This window comes from Bidens hawaiensis, unplaced genomic scaffold, assembly GCF_021521415.1.
Source record: "Bidens hawaiensis isolate Kalapana, Puna unplaced genomic scaffold, B.hawaiensis_p1.1 tig00038015_1, whole genome shotgun sequence".
In the NCBI taxonomy this organism is placed as follows: Eukaryota; Viridiplantae; Streptophyta; class Magnoliopsida; order Asterales; family Asteraceae; genus Bidens; species Bidens hawaiensis.
In genome coordinates, this window is record NW_027505514.1 from 75025 (window position 1) to 94441 (window position 19417).

Below are 19417 nucleotides of genomic sequence, written 5' to 3' on the forward strand. Positions count from 1 at the left end.
ATAATGGACATGATAATATTGTCTTTAGCGGGTAAAAGTTGTATCTGGTGTTATCTTATATCGCTCATATGTACTCCTCCTTCTCTACAACGTACGCTGAAGCCATGGCCCACATCGCCTTGTCACTATCATAATCTCTCTCATTAACGTGCGGGAACCCTTCTCTTTTGTTCAACTTATTAAGCCATGTCGGAACGGTCAACCGCGTTGGTGGCAATCAAAGTGAGTAAAAAGTGTTGTCACGACAGCCTCAGACAAAAGGAGCTTCACTTTTCACACTCGCTAAAGTGTGTAATGGTCTTTAAATAATTAAAAAAAATAAATAATCTTTTTTTTTAAATGTAATGTGGCTGCCTGCTATTGACTTGACTCAAAAATTAGAATAAGGGGAGTGTGAGGTAACGTTGGTGGAAGAGCATTGCTCTCTTTCACATGGTGTGGGACGGTATTTTAAACGATATAGGAACTAATGTATAAGGGGCGTAAGCCCTTTGCCACATTACATATAGCCTAACGAAACAGACAAACGAACACTAACAACTAAATTTCTTAACACATGAACACAACAAGAAAATATGTTTGTCATTTATTTAATTAAAGCATTTTTTATAATATGAAAAAACATATAATTGAAAACTAAAACTATGAATCATACGAAATTGTAGTTGGGCTTGGTACAGTGGACAATTGGGCTCATAAAGCTGCCCAACCCAACAACTGGCAGCCCACTGTAAGCCTGCAAGCTATGATTCTATGAACATGGAACAGCCATTTTTTTTTTTTGGTAATTTACGTTATTATTTAAGGGTTGAAATTTAATAAAAACGGGCATTTTTAGATATTTTTGTTTAATAAATAAAATAAAAAGAATAGTAAAAGAATTGGTTTAAGAGGACTAGTTTTGGTCGGGGCTGGTTTCAATCAGACCCATACCAAACATACAGGTTTGATTTTACACAACCAAATCGAGTTTCTAAGACCATGTGTAGTGGCCTTTTTGGAGGAGGTGAAAGCGCCCCATGACCCTTGGAACACCGCCTCTGGGCTATGGGGTGTTTTTTTTGGCTTCGATGCTTTTGGTTTGCCAAAGTTTTCCTCCTTTACCTTAAAAACGTTAATTCGTTCGGTTTTCGGGCTATTTAATTATTAGTAGGGCTGCTGAACTGTTCATGAATCGTTCGGCAGGAAGTTCGTTTATATTCCTTTAGTTAATAAATGAGCGAACATGAACAGAATTTTGGTTCATTTAACTAGATGACCGAACGTGAAAACATGCTTCGTGCATTCATTTATGTTTGCCTATCTTATTTACTAGCCGAACCGGTCCCGGACCCATTAACCAATTTGTACACCTCCATAGGGGTGCAAATGAGCCGAGCCGAGCCCAAGCTAGACTAGGCATGAGCTTGGCTCGTTTAACTTACACAGGACTCGAGCTCGGCTCGTTTCGAACTCTAGTTCTAAAACTCAAGCTCAACTTGCTTACTTTTTATTAATTATTTTTACATATATATTTTTTTCAGTTATAACTTTATATATAATAGTGTTTAGTTATTTCTTTCTAACATTGTATATTAATTAATTAATGACTGACATCCCTTACTTGTGGCCTGAGAGACTTGGGTTTTTCAGTGGAGACCCAAGTTCAAATCTCGCTTGTGTCATTTTTGGGTGGATAATGACAGTGAAGGATTTGAGCTAGGCCTTGTGCAAAGGTTGCCAGTTCGAACCCAGAGCCATCCGTATTTTTGTTCCACCGTGTGTTACGTCAGAGAGTTATGCTCTTGTGGTTGCACCACGACTGTCAGTGACAATTGGCGGTAGATGTGGGCAAATAAACCGGTTAACCGAACCGACCCGAAAATTGAATCGAAACAGAACCGGTTTGAAACCGATTACGTAGAAACCGGCTTGGAACCGATTGAAACCGTAGGTTCGGAACCGCTTTGTAATTTTCTCCACCAAAACCGGTTACAAACCGGTTAACCGAACCAAAACCGAGCAAAACCCGAACCGAAACCGATTAAACCGAAACCGATCGTAACACTGTAAGAAACCGGTTTCAACCCGAACCGAAACCGTGATTTTTTTTGACCAAATCGAACTGGTTTTAACCCAAACCGGTTTTGAGTTTTAAACCAGTTTGTGCACCTCTAGTCGGCGGTATGGTTTTCCGGGGAAACGCCCAAGCCAAACTTTGGTGTGGGCCCGGTTTGAATAACATAGTCTGGCTAGAGTAGAAAAAATACAAATAACAGACTCGTTTAGAACCGAGAGTTGCTTTGAGCTCGATAAACGAAGCTTGGGCTCAGGCTTATTTATTAAGCAAGCAACCTTTTAGACTTGACCCCGGCTTGGACGCGCTTAAACTCGGCCGGATCTAGCTTTTTCACTAGCCAATTTCGAACCATCACCCATAACATCTCAAGGAGAAAAGTAGACTCCATAACCAGACCTCCTAAACAGAAATCACACGTACATCAATAATCAATTTCATCTTCAAATTCACAGATTCATCAATTCATTATTATAATTACATCAATCAGAAACCAGATCTCTAATTACACATCAATTTCACTTTCATTTTCACAGATTCATCAATCCATCATTACAATTGGATACTAGATCTCAAACCGAATCAAAATTACACACACACACACACACACATATATATATATACGGATCTGAATTCGGATCCACCGGTTCAAGTAATTAATGGCCGGAGCGGCCTCAGCGCTGTTTCTTCTGGACATCAAAGGCCGTGTTCTGGTGTGGCGTGACTACCGTGGTGACGTGTCTGCAGTTCAGGCCGAACGGTTCTTCACTAAGCTCTTAGAGAAAGAGGTTAATTCAGTCATTTGATAATTTGTTTTGAGTTAATTAGTTGCTTAATAATATGCTTAGGAGGTTGTTATATGTTAAAGTGAGGTGTACAGATTGTTGAGCTGAATTATTATACACCACGATTATCGCGCAAAACGATCGATATTTAGTATATAGCGGTCTATAGCCACATCTCTACGTAGAGCTTGATAGTGCCCACTATCACCGCTGTTGACAACTATGATATATACGTGTATATATACACGCATACTAGGGGTGCAGACGAGTTGAGCCAAGCCCGAGCTCGACTAGGCTCGAGCTCGGCTCGTTTCGAGCTCTATTTTCAAAGCTCGAGCTCGGCTCGTGAGTAGATCTTCAAGCTCGAGCTCGGCTCGTTTACTTTATATCAACTATTTTTTTATATAATTATAATTATTTTTATATATTATTTTCTATTATAATTTTATGTATAAAATAATATATATTATTGAGTTATTTTTATTTATTTTTTCATAACATTATATATATTAATTAATAATTATTAAATATATTTTTTTTAAAATTATATAAATGACAGACTTGTTTAGGCTCGCGAGCTGGCTCGAGCTCGATAAGTGAAGCTCGGGCTCGACCTCATTTATTAAATGAGCTTACTTTTAGGCTCGAGCTCGGGCTCGATGAAGCTCGGCTCGATCGAGCTGTTTAGCGAGCCGATCTCGAGTAGCTCGGCTCATTTGCACCCCTAACATACGGAATGTTTTAAAAACCGGTTGAACTGGTAATACCGGGTTTCCGACAGCATGCCGGTATTTTTTGATGATTTGCTAGAACATCAAACCGGTGGTTAATTCAGTGATTTGATTTGATATGTTAGGTTTTGAGTTTGTTTTAGGTGTATAGTGGTTTAAGGAATGAAATTAGTTAATATTCAGCTTGTTTGATTTCATGTTGCTGCGTTTAGAACCTAAGCCTGAGCTCTACTAGGCTCGAGCTCGGGGCGTTTCGAGTTACGAGAGCTTGAGCTCCAGCTCGGTTCGTGAGGCTTGTTTTCAAGCTCGAGCTTGGCTCATCAGACTTTTTTCAACCTTGAGCTCGGCTCATTTTTTCATTTATATATATATTTTTTAATTAAAATTTTATATGTAACATATATGTATACTATTTAGTTATTTTTATCATACTTTTATATATAATAAATGTTAGTATATTAATATATGTTTTAATACATTAAATAGATATTATATAAATGATAAGCTCGTTTAGGCTCGAAGCTGGTTCTAGCTCAATAAGAGCATTCTCATCTCACCCCCTATCTCTAAACCAAAAATTACACTAAAACTCACTATATTTTCTCTCTCCATTTCAATTAAATAATACTTTTTATACCTTTTATCATTACCTTTTCTCTTTCTGTCACTCACAACAACTTTCAAAATATATTAAAAAATTATAGGGGATGAACTTTTTCTAATATATAAAAACTCTTCACTCACAACACTCTGAATCACTCTCTAAATTATAAAAACACCCCTCACATAAAATAAGGGGTTGGATGAGAATGCTCTAAGTGAAGCTTGGGCTCATATATGAAACAGGCTTATTTTAAGGCTCGAGCTTGTTTAAGTGCGGCTCAGTTCAAGTTTCTAGCAAGCTGGTCTTGAGTAGCTCACGAGCCAGATCGGCTAGTTTGAATTTCTAACCGCAAATGGTTTTTGAGCTGTATTGGTTGGTTTGAAACTGTGTTTATTCAGCTTAAACTTGTTAGGTTTAATTTGAAGTACTGTATCCAAGTGACTGTACATTTAGGTTTTAGTATTGTATCATTTGTATGCATGAAATTGAGAATGAGTGTATATGTATATGAGTAGATCTCTGTTTATGATGTGTTGATGAACTTATGAACCTCAGGGTGATGAAGTGGCTCAAGATCCTGTTGTATATGATAATGGTGTCACCTATATGTTCGTACAACACAACAATGTCTATCTAATGATTGCATCAAGGCAGAACTGTAACGCAGCTAGCCTCCTCCTCTTTCTCCACCGTGTAGTTGATGTAAGAACTATTTGGTAATCTGATGAAGTAGCTTTCATTTCTTTGTAACTTAATGATGATAAATTCACATGTTGTCCAATGAACTTTCACTTAGGTGGAAATTTTAATATTACATTTACAAGACGGTAAAGATTCATCTGATTCATTTTTGTTGCTGTTCACAGGTATTTAAGCATTACTTTGAGGAGCTAGAGGAAGAATCACTTTGAGATAACTTTGTTGTAGTGGTATGCATGTTTTACTATGTGTATGTATACAACCACTAAATACGCCACTATAAAAGGGATAGAACTTGAAACCTGCATGATGTTTTGCAGTATGAATTGCTCGATGAAATGATGGACTTTGGTTACCCTCAATTCACTGAAGCTAAAATTCTCAGTGAGTTTATCAAAACAGATGCTTACAGGATGGAAGTTACACAAAGGCCTCCCATGGCTGTCACAAATGCAGTATCGTGGCGTAGTGAAGGGATAAGATACAAGAAGAATGAGGTAAGTGTTCTTGTTAGAAGTAGGTAATTGTGAATACGAAATTACAAAACGTTAAATAAAATTTGGATGCCAATTTTCAGGTGTTTTTGGATGTTGTGGAGAGTGTGAATATACTCGTCAACAGCAATGGTCAAATAGTTAGGTCAGAGGTCGTTGGGGCGTTGAAAATGAGGACTTATTTGAGGTAAATTGATCAATACTTGTTCTTTTGCTAGATAAATTATGCTATCCTATCACTTTACTGGCTGTAAATCTGTAAAACTATATCGTGTTTCTTGTTTTGTTTACAATTATAAGTTGTAATTTCCATTCAAATGTATAGTCAGGTCTAGGTTGTTTTGTTTCTTGGTTAGCACTTTAGCTTCTCGTCAAAGACCATGCATCGATAATTACAGTCAGTTAATTCCGTTTTCACTGCTTGTATTGAATTGGAGTATTGTCTGCCACTACCACTTCTAACACCCTCTTTTTGGTATGAGTCACACTCTTTGTAATCATCAATGTTGTACTCGGATGAACCTATCATCTCATGTCGTTTTCCATTAATTTCTCCTCAAATAACTCTAATAATAAGCATTAAGCCATGTCAAATTAGTAATTTACCAGTGGAAAATACGAAACATCTACCTAATCCAGCCAAAAGGGAGTTTTTTTGTTCTTTGATGGTGTAATACTTAGGGTAATAAGCAATGCATGCTGTATGATATTTTGAATCATGCAAATATAAAAGAACTGTTAAACATACTTAAGTTGGTGATAGGAGAAGGTACGATAAACACTTCGTGCATGACCAGATTATGAAGTGAATACGAATTTGGGATTTTATAATAAAAGACCGGTTTGCTTCTGGTTTTAGACTCAACCAAACCTAATCAAACCAAAAAGTCTAAAAATCTCGGTCCTGGTTCAGTTTCTCAATTTTGTTGATGTGGGCTGATTTTTGCACGCTCTATATCTTGCTCTCTTATATGGTCACTTAAACATGCAAATCTTTTGCAACAAATAAATGGTGATGTTTATGTAAATATTTTGCAACAAATAAATGGTGATGTTTGTTACTTTCAGTGGCATGCCTGAGTGTAAACTTGGGCTGAATGATAGAGTGTTGTTGGAAGCACAAGGTCGATCTTCTAAGGGAAAAGCTATAGACTTGGATGACATCAAGTTTCATCAGTAAGTTTTTTAAACCTTCCTAAGATAAACTCGCCCCATGGAAAATATAATACTCGTTTTTCTGCACACAGTTTATTTTGGTTTCGTTTATAAATTATAACTATATGCTGCTAGTTTTCAACCAATGCGGGATTTTGGTTTAGGTGTGTGCGTTTGGCTCGTTTTGAAAATGATAGGACGATATCCTTTGTACCTCCTGATGGAGCTTTTGATCTCATGACATACCGACTTAGTACTCAGGTAATTGTACTTCCATCGTCGGATCATGCATACAAATAATTATCTCCCTGATTTCTGAATAGTTTGGAATTTGATGATATCTTTTAGGTAAAGCCTCTGATTTGGGTAGAAGCTCAAATTGAAAGGCATTCTAGAAGCCGTGTGGAAATAACCGTGAAAGCTCGGAGCCAATTTAAGTAGCGCAGGTATATAAATATTATTATATTGTATAAATAATAGCCGAGCTTGGTATATGAAGCTCAGGCTCAGGCTCGTTTTTTAGGCGCAAACTCTTTTAAGCTCGACCTGAGTCAAGCTGATAATGGGTCAATCTTAAGTGGCTGACGAGTGGCTCAGCTCGTTTACACCCGTAGTAGGAACGTTGACTTTGACTCATGAGTATGGACTTATGGTTTGACTGTGTGACTTACCAGCACTGCAACAAATGTTGAGATTGAACTGCCTGTGCCTGCTGATGCAACTAATCCAAATATTCGAACTTCCATGGGATCTGCTGCCTATACACCCGAAAGCGACGGCCTTAGCTGGAAAATAAAATCATTTCCAGGTGGCAAGGTAAGGCTCTTATATTACATCCATCTATAATTGGCAATATCATTCGTTGACCAAGTCAAAGTCAAAGTTATGACGTGTGCTTTGATTTTTAGGAATACATGTTGAGAGCAGAGTTCAAACTTCCCAGTATCACCGCCGAAGCAGTCCCCGAGAGAAAAGCTCCTATCCGTGTGAAATTCAAAATACCGTATTTTACAATTTCAGGAATTCAGGTAATCCTTGTACTTGTATTATCTCCATATCTTGTGATTTTCAAGTGCTGCTCGACACGGGTCAACGGGTTGGGTTTTGAATCGTTTAGCTTAACTTGCTTGACCCGTTAGAGATAAAACATAATCCAAAACAGTCTAAAGTTTACATTCTTTTTGGGTTTTATAGGTTCGTTACCTAAAAATCATTGAGAAAAGCGGTTACCAGGCTCTACCTTGGGTGAGATATATAACAATGGCAGGCGAATATGAGCTACGGGTCATATGAAATTTTGAAATCTTATTCTTAAGTCACTGTTTTGTATTTATATCCAAATCAATTGTCTGGCAAACAGTTAACTCTCCGGCACCAATCTTCGTATTTGTTGTGCGAAATCGTCATAATTGTACATTACCGAAAAAATGTTTTACATGCGCTTTTAACACAGATTCTTCGTACTTTGTCTTGCTATCCGCATCCGTGTGTTTTTAATTGCTACGGGACAAGATATGGAACATCACAACTTTATATGTCTCTGATGAAGATACTAATGATCATAACTTAAGCAATTGGGCGTAACTTTCTATCAATTTGGCCATTTAACATTTTACACGAAAATTAGTTGAAAATATCATTTTCTTTTGCATAATAGACCATATTTGTATGTTGTGTAGTTCACAAGTTATGCTTTTGTCATTAAGATAATTAACTTGATATAAAAGATTAACACAAAAAGAAATTATAAAGTATAAACAGATTTCGGGACATATTCAAACCCCGAATTCTAAGTTCATAACCTAAATATAGCCCGGAAAACATATCTACGCTTCTTTTGTATAATCAAACTAAACTTGATGGGTACGTACGCACGCGTGTATGTGCTTGTGTTCATAAGCCTCAACCATGTTCTTTTTCGTACTCTCACAATGTGCTTGGTTATTCATGCTCATTCTTCTTGATGTTCATCTTTGGCTGCGCTTTGTACTGCCGTTTTTTCCTGCCAAGTAAAAGTGGGCCCGTTATTAGAAACACGAATAGAAATGATGCATTTTGCAAAATTAAGTCTGTTTCCGACGACAAAACGCCACAACTGAAGGTTACTTTAATGTTTATATTTGTAGTTTTTAAAATTGCTAGCTTTTTCGTTGAACTACCTATCAATAAGGTATTGCAAATTTCATGAGCATCGTGCCAATTTTAAACCCATTTCATGAGTATGAGTATGGAGCCGTACCCAGAACCGGAATTGGAAATACCCGACCCGAAAAAACCCGGAAAACCAGGTCAAATACCCGACTATACCCGGAATCGGTTCCTACCCGACCTGGTTTTGACTTTTGTTGACCATACCCATAACGGATTCCTACCCGGTTCTGGTTCCTAAAATGCCCGGTTTGTGCACCTCTATCTCCTAGGGGTCATATAAAAAATTAGCTTAAAAAAGATATGTGCCGAACGGGTCATAAGTCACTCAAAGTCTTATTCTAAAAATCACATTATTGTAACGATGCAACTTTTTAAATCATACTTGGCGCCTAGCGCACTAGCTTTTAAGATAGTACTAATATTTTGCACATTAATTATTTATAAAAACTTTTGGACAAAAGGTGTGTTTGTTTCAACCTGTATAAAAAAATATCCGCTACCCAACCCGCTCATTTTTGCCACCTCTAGAGAATATGGAATATGTTAAAAAAAAGCGTTGTTAAAATGTTTCAAAATACCTTCTCATGATTTTCATCAAGATTCTGCTGCTGATCTATTCTGTTATTATACCGAATCGAATCTTCGCCATTTTCCATTTTAGAATTCAAAGTTTTATCAAGTTGACTGGAATCTGAAGATGATGGATCTCCATTAACATGATTCACGGAATCAGCATCAAGTTTATGGTCAACTTTTATGTCTTCACTAACAGCTTCATTAGTTAACGAAATCTTTTTTGCTTCTTCTGCCGCTTTTTGCTGTTTCCTCTTAGCCTCTTGTTCTTTTAGTTGTTTAAATCTGGAAGCCATGAAAATAATAATTAAAAAAAAAAACAAGCCATTTAATATTGTTACCGCTATCAATTTTGACTCTGATAATAATAAACGGGTTGGTAATAAAAACTAACATAAAAGTAAACAGGTTAAATGGGACAAACAATTTGATGAGTAAAACCTCCTAAATAATTTTATTCAAAAAGATTAATATCGAAATAATATAATTTTAGTAATCAAATATGGCAAACAAGTTATTGACGAAAAGTATTTGGGGTTGACCCGATCGGGCCCATTTCAATACATACAAATTGACTCGTTTGACCCGTTGACCTTTTCAATTTACCTCCTTCGCCTAATATCATAACTGAGTTTTAAGAAAGTATTTATTACTGACCTCTCACCAGGACGATATCCTTGGGCGTCCAGTTTTTCTATTTTGGGTGGTTCTTTGACTGATGTAGTTTTAAACATGGGTTCCTGAACTTTGGGTTGATCTTCCTTAAGCATTTCAAAGTTAATTTTCTTTGTGGGATTATTAGCACCACCCATCTTTTGAAGCCATATTTGTTGTGCTGAACTTAATATATTGTTCGTAAGCCTGCATATAATGCATATACATTTAAACACGTATATTAAAGTTTGTCACTTGAAGTCGAAGAAAACGAGTAATAATCAGAAGTTTGGTCAAAGTTGAGTTACCAGTAAAGACTTAGCCCAGAAGGCACCGATAGTGCAAAATAACCGATCATTAATGGCAAGAATTTGGTTATTGTTTGAGAGGTCTTCATATTTGGGTCGTTGCTCTGGGAGTTCAATGATTAAGATTAATAAATAATAATGTAATAATAATGTTGTTTTTTATACATTAATAATGCATTACTTATTATTCATTAAGACAACAAAAGAACCAACCTGTGGCTGTGATGATTGCATGATCTGAACCGATATGTACTGAGATACCACAAGCAGAACGGGCAACACGAGATATGCAAACGTATCTGACCATCCAAGTGGAGGTTGACCATCCTGTAAAGGGCGTAATCGTCATTTAAGGTCCACTAAAAGATCTAAAAAACAGTTCAAATAATAATAATAATAATGCTTACTACAAAAGGAAAGAGCCAAGATATTCCACTGCCACTCTGGCGAGCTGCAATCGTTGTGGGACCCGCAAGAGATGGTATCCAGAAGAACCCTTCAGCCAAAAGTCCCTATGAATATCATTAAAAACGCCATTTTACTATATGATTTTAGTAACACATAGAGTATAAAAATTAAAAAAAAAATCATAAAAGTTACCTCATTTGCAACATTTGAAAGGGCTCTATAAAGACCAATCCACACAGGTATCGTGGCAAGGGTCGGTAGGCATCCTGTTAAAAAAACGTGTCAATTACAATTGTGATAAATAGTAAATCACAATCTTGAATGTCTATTAATAGACCTAAAGTAAAAAAGTCCATATATAAATGTCAATACACACACATATTCTTTTAAGTACCTGCCAAAGGATTTATTCCCGCCAATTTGTATAATCTTGCAGTTTCAAGCTGAAGCCGCTCCTGCAAACCATGAAAAATGTATTAAAGTAAAATAAATATTTAAAACGAAATTATAACTCCCTAGGTTCGATAAGTAATATAGAAAAAACTAATAAAGATAATCAGAGGTGAAATCTACTTTTTTCAATAATCAAGATTAACTTGGAAATTTCAGCTAATTACTTTCCGTATATGTGAAGAATTTAATGTAATCAATATATTTTTTTTCTAAAATTTGAAGAATAAATTCATAAGGATGGAAAAATATGCAACCTGATCACCAGCATACCGTTCCTGAATAGCTTTTATTTGTGGCTGCAAAGACCGCATAGCCATCGCAGATTCCACCTGGCGTTACAGATTCATAATTCCAAAATATTAATGTAATCATTTATAAAGATTAAATCTGGACATTTATCATGTTATGTTGAATCAAAACAAACCTGCTTCTTTGACAAAGGAAACGTTGCAGCCTTCACCAGAACTGTTAAAAGTATAATCGCAAAGCCGTACGCGTATGGAACATGGAGTGTAGAAAGCCCGTTTTTCAAAAACTGTAATAAAAAATAAATTAATATTCACCAAAAATATATATATATATGACAAAAACTTTCACCCAAATTACCAAACATTTTCTAGTTTCCTTGAAAGTAGTACCACTGTTTCAAACCCTAATCTTTAAATTCATCATTTCACTAATCCAAAACCCTAATTATACTTTCAGCTGCCAAGATTTTACCTTTCTGCCCAAAACAATAATTATAATCTTTAAACACATTTGGTTCTTAGTCTTCAAATCTATTCCTATTAACAAAAAAATATAATCTTTAAACACATCTAGTCCTAATATTCTCATCTATTCCTATTAACAAATATATAATCTTTAAACACATTTTTTCCTGAACAAGTTCATTTCCTTAATGAACAAACACGAACAAGAAATTTCGTTCTTTAGGTGTTCATGAACCTCATAAAAGCTTAACGGACGAACATGAACAAGGCCTTGTTCGGTTCGGTTCATTTAGCGACTATCCATTCCTATCAAAAATATAATCTTAATCTTTACACACATTTAGCCCCAAACTAAACCACACCAACACTACCACTACCGCTACCGCTACTACTACTACTACTACTACTACTACTACTAATAATAATAATAATAATAATAATAATAATAATAATAATAATAATAAAAACAATAATAATAATAATAATAATAATAATAATAATAAAATAAATAAATACCTTTAAAACAGTTTCCATGTAATTAACCACCCCAACACTAACAAAAATAATAATAATTAAAAAATAAAAAAACTAAACTAAACCTTCAAAACAGTTTCCATGTAATTAGTAATCCCAGACAACCAATCACTACTCTGTTTAGTCCCAACATTATCACCACCAACACCAGCCTCATTACTAGCAGCCACTACAGCATCAGCAATAGTATACAACAACCCTTCAGCTCTACCCACCAACTCCCTCAAATTCTCCGGGTCAGGAAACTGGGCCTGACCCGACCCGACCCGGGTCAGTGTTAGGGTTCCAAAGGGTTTATGATTCTTGCAAAAATGACCAAATTGGGGTCTTGGGAGTAAAGGGTTTGTGGGTCTTGATCTGGTAGGATCCGGGAAGGGGTAAAGGATGGAACTTGACCCGAAAGATATTGAATTGGGCATGTTCTTGAAAATCTTGAAAATTAGGGGGGTTTTTTTTTTCAAGATTTTTTAAAGTTTTGGGGTTGAATGATTGATGGGTGTGTTTAATTTTGGGATTCAGAAACAGGGGATTATTATAATTATTAGGGATTTGAGATGAAGAAATGGAGGATGTTGTTGTTCATGTGGGAAGTTGAGTAGAAGGTTTAAATATCCATTTTTGTTTCCTTAAAATTAGGTGGATGATATTTAAATTCTATTTTTAATTTTTAATTTTTAATTTCATCACAAGGTGTCTACGCGATACGAAGTGAAGCGTAGAATTTGATAATTATATAACAAGTTTCTTGTTCGGTTTGAAATCGTAAAACTGATTAAACCGGTCATTGGTTTGATTTTAGGGTTGATTTTTTTTTTCAGGAGGGGGAGGGGTGGGATCGGGAAGGGGTAAAGGACGGAACTTGACCCGAATGAAATTGAATTGGACATTTTCTTGAAAAAAAAAATCAGGAGGGGGGGGGGGGTGGGCTTCGGGAAGGGGTAAAGGTCGGAACTTGACTTGAATGAAATTGAATTGGTCGTTTACAATTTTCAAAGGTTCGGTTTCAGTTTTAATCTGGTAGGATTTGGGAAGGGGTAAAGGACGGACTTTGACCCGAATGAAATTGAATTGGGCATTTTCTTAGGGAAGCTAAATTTATGAATCTGAAATCCAAGTCAATGAGCACCCATCTTGTTAAAATTCGAGGTTTTTTTTTTTAACTTTTATTTGAAACTGAACCGAATTACAATTTCCTTTTTTGTTTTTTTTTGCCAATTTTGAATTCGGTTCGATTACCACTAGAAAATATTCAAACCGAAGAAACCAAAACCTGAACTAACTGATAAACACCTCTGTTAAATTATTTCAAAATATCTGTATTAAATTAAAGTTTTTAAAGTAATATTTTTAAGTTTGTGCTTTTTTTGATTAAATGTATTTCGAAACCCATACCAATATTACCGAAAAAGAAGCATAACCACTTTGAAAAAAAGGTATTATATATTGGAAATGATGGCAGCAAATGCTTATAAGGTGACCAAGTGTGTGTTGTGTAACCGAAAAACTATATTAAACAAAGATAATATATCCAATTGACTATTATACTATACTCCACACTAGGATAATAATCCGTATTACGCACGGGTGGAAAACATATCAACAAACAATATAAAATATAAACTACGCATTCAGTCAACACAAATATTTGACATAAGTTTTTTACCCTTAGATGTTACAAAAGATGTTAAACTATGTCTATAGCATAAAAATAAAATACTTTATAATAAACAATGCAATGAATAAGAAATAATATAACATAAATGAACTATTAGACTTGAAAAAAAATAAAAAACACATATTAGTAAAAGATTTTGTAATATTAATTGAAAACTAAGTTTACAAATACATATCAGCTTTAAACTGTATCACATTAAGTTTTCGAAAATTTCTTTGTAAACAGCTTTATTTAATTTTTTTTAAATGTTCATAATGTTCTAAAGAACGTTTTGTTTTTTTTTTCTTTTAGAGTGTTTTTTATTAATAATTTCAGAGATATCTATATTTTTATAGCATTTTTCATGTCATTTCTTAATAAATAAATAAATAAAACTTAAAGAACATTCGGTTTGATCACCATTCACCGGCTCTTCTTCTTTCCTCAAGAGTAAATTAAATCATTGATAAAGTGGTTATTAATTATAATAAATAGACTTGACTTAATCATGGAGTTAATTGCATTAATTTAAATAAATAGATTTAAATTAAACAGAAACTTAAAAAAATTTTGGTTATTAATTGGAATAAATAGACTTAATCATGAAGTTAATTGCATTAATTGGAATAAATAGATTTAATTGTAGAATTAATTGAATTAAATTGGAATGCTGATTTTAATTTAGTGGATTAAAAATAATTGTGAATATGTGGAAATTATTGATATGGAAATGTGATTACATGGAATCCTATGTGGACTAGAATAACGACATGCGGAGAGAATCATCTTGCTTTAATATATTAGTAAGATATTATGCTCAAATTCAAGACATCATCATTGCTTAACTAAAACTTGTTTAGAGTTTAAACTAACCAACAATAAAAATAAAAAAAAGAGTGAACCGCGGTTTTCGTCGCCTTTTGGTTTGTCCAAATATGCGATTTCAGTCAAATAGTTTCAAATTTGTGATTTTCGTCCACGTAGTTTCATTTCACTAGCAAATTAACCCAACCCCACTAACTCTGTTAAGTCTGGTCGTTAAACCCATAAGTGTGTCCCTCACCCAAATACACTGCAGCCCTCCACGTGAGGGGGTTTGCAACTTACGGCAGAGGTTATTTGGGGATAAAAAAAACATAAAACCGCCCCTAACGTGAAGGGCATGCTGATGGGTTTAACGACCAGACTTAATGTGACATTTGTCAATTTCGGGTTATTTTATACTTGTATTCTTAATGTAAACCCGACTCGTTTTGTATCCCGAACCTTTCAATATTATCAAAATGATGAATTTTATGTTACATATTTGTTTTATAGTTGTTGGATCTAAAAAAATACCTTTTTCGGTTCTTAAAATGCCCCGAAAACGCTCAAAACGAACTCTAGGGACTAAAACTACCAAAATGGAGACTTAAATGACTCATTTGTAGTTTGTGTTTTCTTGGGTCTATAACCAACCCATTTTCATGCAACACCCTTTATGAAAGACCCATTCAACTTACCCTATATATACACACACCCATCTTCTTCATTTGTGCTTGCTCATTTCCTCATTTCTCTCTCAAATTATTGAATTCTAAGGTTGTTCTTCATAAGAAAATCTTTCATTTTAACTAACTTCTCAATACTTAAAGCTTGATGTTACAACATATATATAATATACACTCCTTGTTTACCTTCGGCCTTTCATTTCTCCGGTCTCAGCCGGTTGAAATGTCGGGCTAGTAAGGCAAGGTTACATGGAGGACTTTGTAGTCCTTGTTTATATATTTAACAAATCTAACCATATAACTTGTTATACTTGCTTAACTTCTGCATATTTTAGTTTATTGTTCATATTTGTCAAGTTCCATAGTATTGGGTATGTGGTGACTAGCCTCGGTTCCATCCCAAGTTGAGAACCGAACCAAAAACCAAACTTTTGTTTAAAAGCTTTATTGTTAACTTTTTAAATGTAAAACTTGAGTATTATTATTTATAAGTTATTTTACAAGTTCCATGGTAATTGGGTATGTGGTAACATCCTCGGTCTTATTCCGAGTCAAGGACCGAACCAAAAAAACCGAACTAAACCGAGTTCACTCGCTTAAGACACACAAGTGTGTTTTTAGCCACCAAAACTCATATTTTTCTTCAAGGTTATATTTTAAATCAATTTTAGTTAATTTCTAAACATACTTGGCATGTCGGTAACCAACTTGATCTTATAACAAGTTTGGCCCGATAAAGTCGTATACTCGCTTAACGAACGTTAAGGTTCTTCACAATATAACTACATACTTGGTTAAGTCTATTTTGATTTTTATGGAGTTATCTCATAACATTTATTATTTTAGGAAGTTAACTTCGAGCTTGGTCAATTATCAAGTCTCGAACCGACAAACCCGAACACTCGTTTAAACCTCGTTTTGGTATTCTTATAACCAAGAGTTTTGCAATATTGCATTTTAACCCACATTATTACTTAACATAGGTTGAGTAAAGAAAAAAGAAAAAAAAAATGAATAGAATACCGAGACCCGGTTTCGAGTAAACTTATTTTACAAAACTCGTTTATTTAATTTATCAAATATTTACATTTTAAATCCTAATTTTATTTATTTACTTTATTTGTCATGTATTTTATTTTAAACCCTTCCAAGACTACCTACTAACACAAGACCCGTTTAATATAGGTCTGCTAGTTAACCCGATCTCTCCGATTATTCACGACACTATCTTTCAGGTTACTTGTTAATGTGAATACTTTTTCATCCCCCTTTTTTCATCTTTCATTTTGAAGGTGGCATTCCATACTTATTCAAATTCAAATGATTTATACTTGAGTCTTAAACCATAACACTTATTGTATATGTTTACTTAAATAAATGTTCGATTTGGTGTTATATGCTTTATATGATTATGTGCAAATTCTTGAATGCTAAGGCGGGTAGCCTCATCAAAGTATGATCATACGTTAATTCCGAGTATATATGGTATCCCCATATAGAAACGTGTCGTCAATGTATTCTTATTGACGATTTCATTATTGTCGTCAATGTATTCTTATTGACGGTTTTATTATCTAAATTGTTGATATTATTTATTGTTTTCGTATACTAGTTGTGGATTTCATACTATATACTTATTGTCCAAAACTATGAAAATTGCTCACCAACCTTTGTGTTGACAAACTCTATTTTATGCAATGTTACAAGTTTGATGTTAGCTTGATTGGATTACTTGAAGAAACTTATCATCTTGGCTTTAGGATATTAGAAAATGAAAGAACAAGTTATTTGTTTATCTATCTATTTGGCATTTTGTATGAACAATTGTTGTGTTATTTATGATGATATGAATTTAAATGAGTTGTTTAAATATAGTAACTTTATAGTGTCGTTGTGCAATGAGCAATCATGTCGCGCCTCGACGTTTCCGCCTTCATTGGTCGGGGTGTGACACTTAACGGGGTTAGTGGGATCCGGTTTTAATTGCAAGTGAAATGAAACCACGTGGACGAAAATCGCAAATTTGAAACTATTGGACTAAACCCACAGATTTGAACAAACCACAGGAACAAAAACAGAAGTTTACTTAAATAAAAAATAAATAAATAAAAAACATCCTTTGCCCAAAACATTGACAACAATGGTGAATCCTAGAATTTCGATTACAAGCAGTGTTTTGAAACCCGGCCCGGCCCGGCCGGTCGGACCGGTTGACCCGGCGGGTGGACCGGTAAAACCCATTTTTTTTAAAATCCAAAATGAAATGTGCATGCCAGGATTCGAACTTGGGTCATTTCAGAGATAAAAGCTTTAATAATTACCCCATAAGCCAACCAACCAAGCTACATTAATGTCTCTATTGATCAAACATAAATCACATATATTTAAAAAACAATGTATAAAACATAAATACATTAAAGTTTGTTATTATTATTATTTTTGGTTATTATTATTTTTTATATGTATATGAATTATATATATATATATATATATATATATATGTAAATATATATTTAAATTATTTATGATGTTATCCGGGTAAAACACCGGTCCGCCCTCCTGGATCGGTCCGACCTTTAACCCGGTAAGGAGTCCGGGTCGACGTCCGGGCCGGGTCTGAAAACGTTGATTACAAGCTATTAGAGGGGAATAGGCCGAGTAAATAATGGGTCGGTCAGTACGTTTGACTCTTTTTAAGTATGTTATATAGTATTATACTGCAGTTTTCAGTTTTCACCCATGGTTAGGCTATGCAGTGGTTTTAGCTGCACGTCATTGTTAAGGTGAGACTCTAACTAAACTACCCTTTGGTAAGGTGTAGTAATTTTAAGTAAAAAGTAAATTAACGAAAACAATATAAATATAAATACAAATAAAATGTTTGAATGAATAGTTTGTTCTAAGTTGGCCCACAACCTTAATACCTAGTATTTTTTCACTACACATAGTCTTATAAAGACTAGTTGATTTGTGATATTATATTGCATGGTTTATTTAGAAGGTGATTTCACATTAGAATTTAAGTCATTGTTGTCATGTTGTGCATAACTACAAGATCAGGACACGTGTTAGAATCAAGGAAGATGATTAAAAGGGATAAAAGTATAAAACATTAGTATCAAGCATCTTACTATTAAAAAGATTTAGTAGGTATTTTTATAATAAAATAGTACCTATTAAAACATGCCATAAACCTGTTTACTAAATGAACCACACTTAAATACAACACGAAAAAGAAAAACAGGTTTTGGGTTGACATGTTAACCCATTTAAGTATTTAAAAAAAAAGAACTTTTATAATTTGTTTTGGTTTTTTCGTTTTCCATTTATTTGCTAGCAAACAGATTTATAGAATAAACTACAATTATACTTAACAATAAAATACTTTGAAAAGCCGGCATACGAAAGACTTTCTAAATAAACTCTTGCAATTTCCAAATTGCAATCCAGTTTCAACATTTTTAGTATTTCTATAAAAAAATCAAATTATTCAGTTGCTCTACTGACTCTAAATTGTATTCATTTTATTTTTAAAAATGTCTTCTAACATTTTTGATATATGGGTTAAGCGAGTCATTTCCGGCTAACCCATCTACCTATTAGGGTTGAAATCTTTTACACAAACAATATGGGTAATGGGTGCAGCCCGGGTTGCACATATCAACCCACCTACCCGACACGACTGACATCCTACCTAACACAACCCAATAAAAGTATCTAGCTTTTATTAATTGTCTCATTTTATCCAACATTCATCCCACATCTATAAAAAAGAACATTCAATATAATGAGTACTATTATGTTAAGAATTAGCATGAAATTAGACAAGATTTCAACTCATCAGTGGCTATCAAAAAGCTCGAGGCTTGAAGCTAGGGCTCGTGGCTCGCTCGCTAAAAGCTTGAATAAAACTAGCTATAAAAAGTTGATTTGAAACATCTTGAGCAGATTTGGA

At 34.5% G+C, this 19417-nt stretch overlaps 1 protein-coding gene and 1 pseudogene across 2 annotated transcripts; one reads left to right on the top strand and one right to left on the bottom strand.

Annotated features, from left to right (window-relative positions):
- The first annotated feature begins 2657 nt into the window (after positions 1–2657).
- LOC143613666 (AP-1 complex subunit mu-2-like) lies at positions 2658–7834 on the top strand (annotated as a pseudogene). Its single transcript, XR_013150162.1, has 11 exons — positions 2658–2844; positions 4732–4878; positions 5043–5105; positions 5196–5372; positions 5453–5556; positions 6438–6545; positions 6689–6785; positions 6873–6970; positions 7199–7340; positions 7433–7552; positions 7719–7834. The product of XR_013150162.1 is annotated as an AP-1 complex subunit mu-2-like (transcript).
- A 630-nt stretch (positions 7835–8464) lies between these two features.
- Positions 8465–12766, bottom strand: LOC143613667 (ALBINO3-like protein 1, chloroplastic). Its single transcript, XM_077087314.1, has 11 exons — positions 12384–12766; positions 11496–11606; positions 11326–11400; positions 11013–11073; positions 10811–10884; positions 10618–10722; positions 10424–10537; positions 10211–10314; positions 9906–10109; positions 9254–9533; positions 8465–8526 (listed from the first exon to the last, which is right to left on the bottom strand). Exons 1-11 carry the CDS (start codon positions 12735–12737, stop codon positions 8476–8478), a joined length of 1533 nt encoding a protein of 510 aa, XP_076943429.1. The 5' UTR covers positions 12738–12766; the 3' UTR covers positions 8465–8475.
- Positions 12767–19417: the final 6651 nt, after the last annotated feature.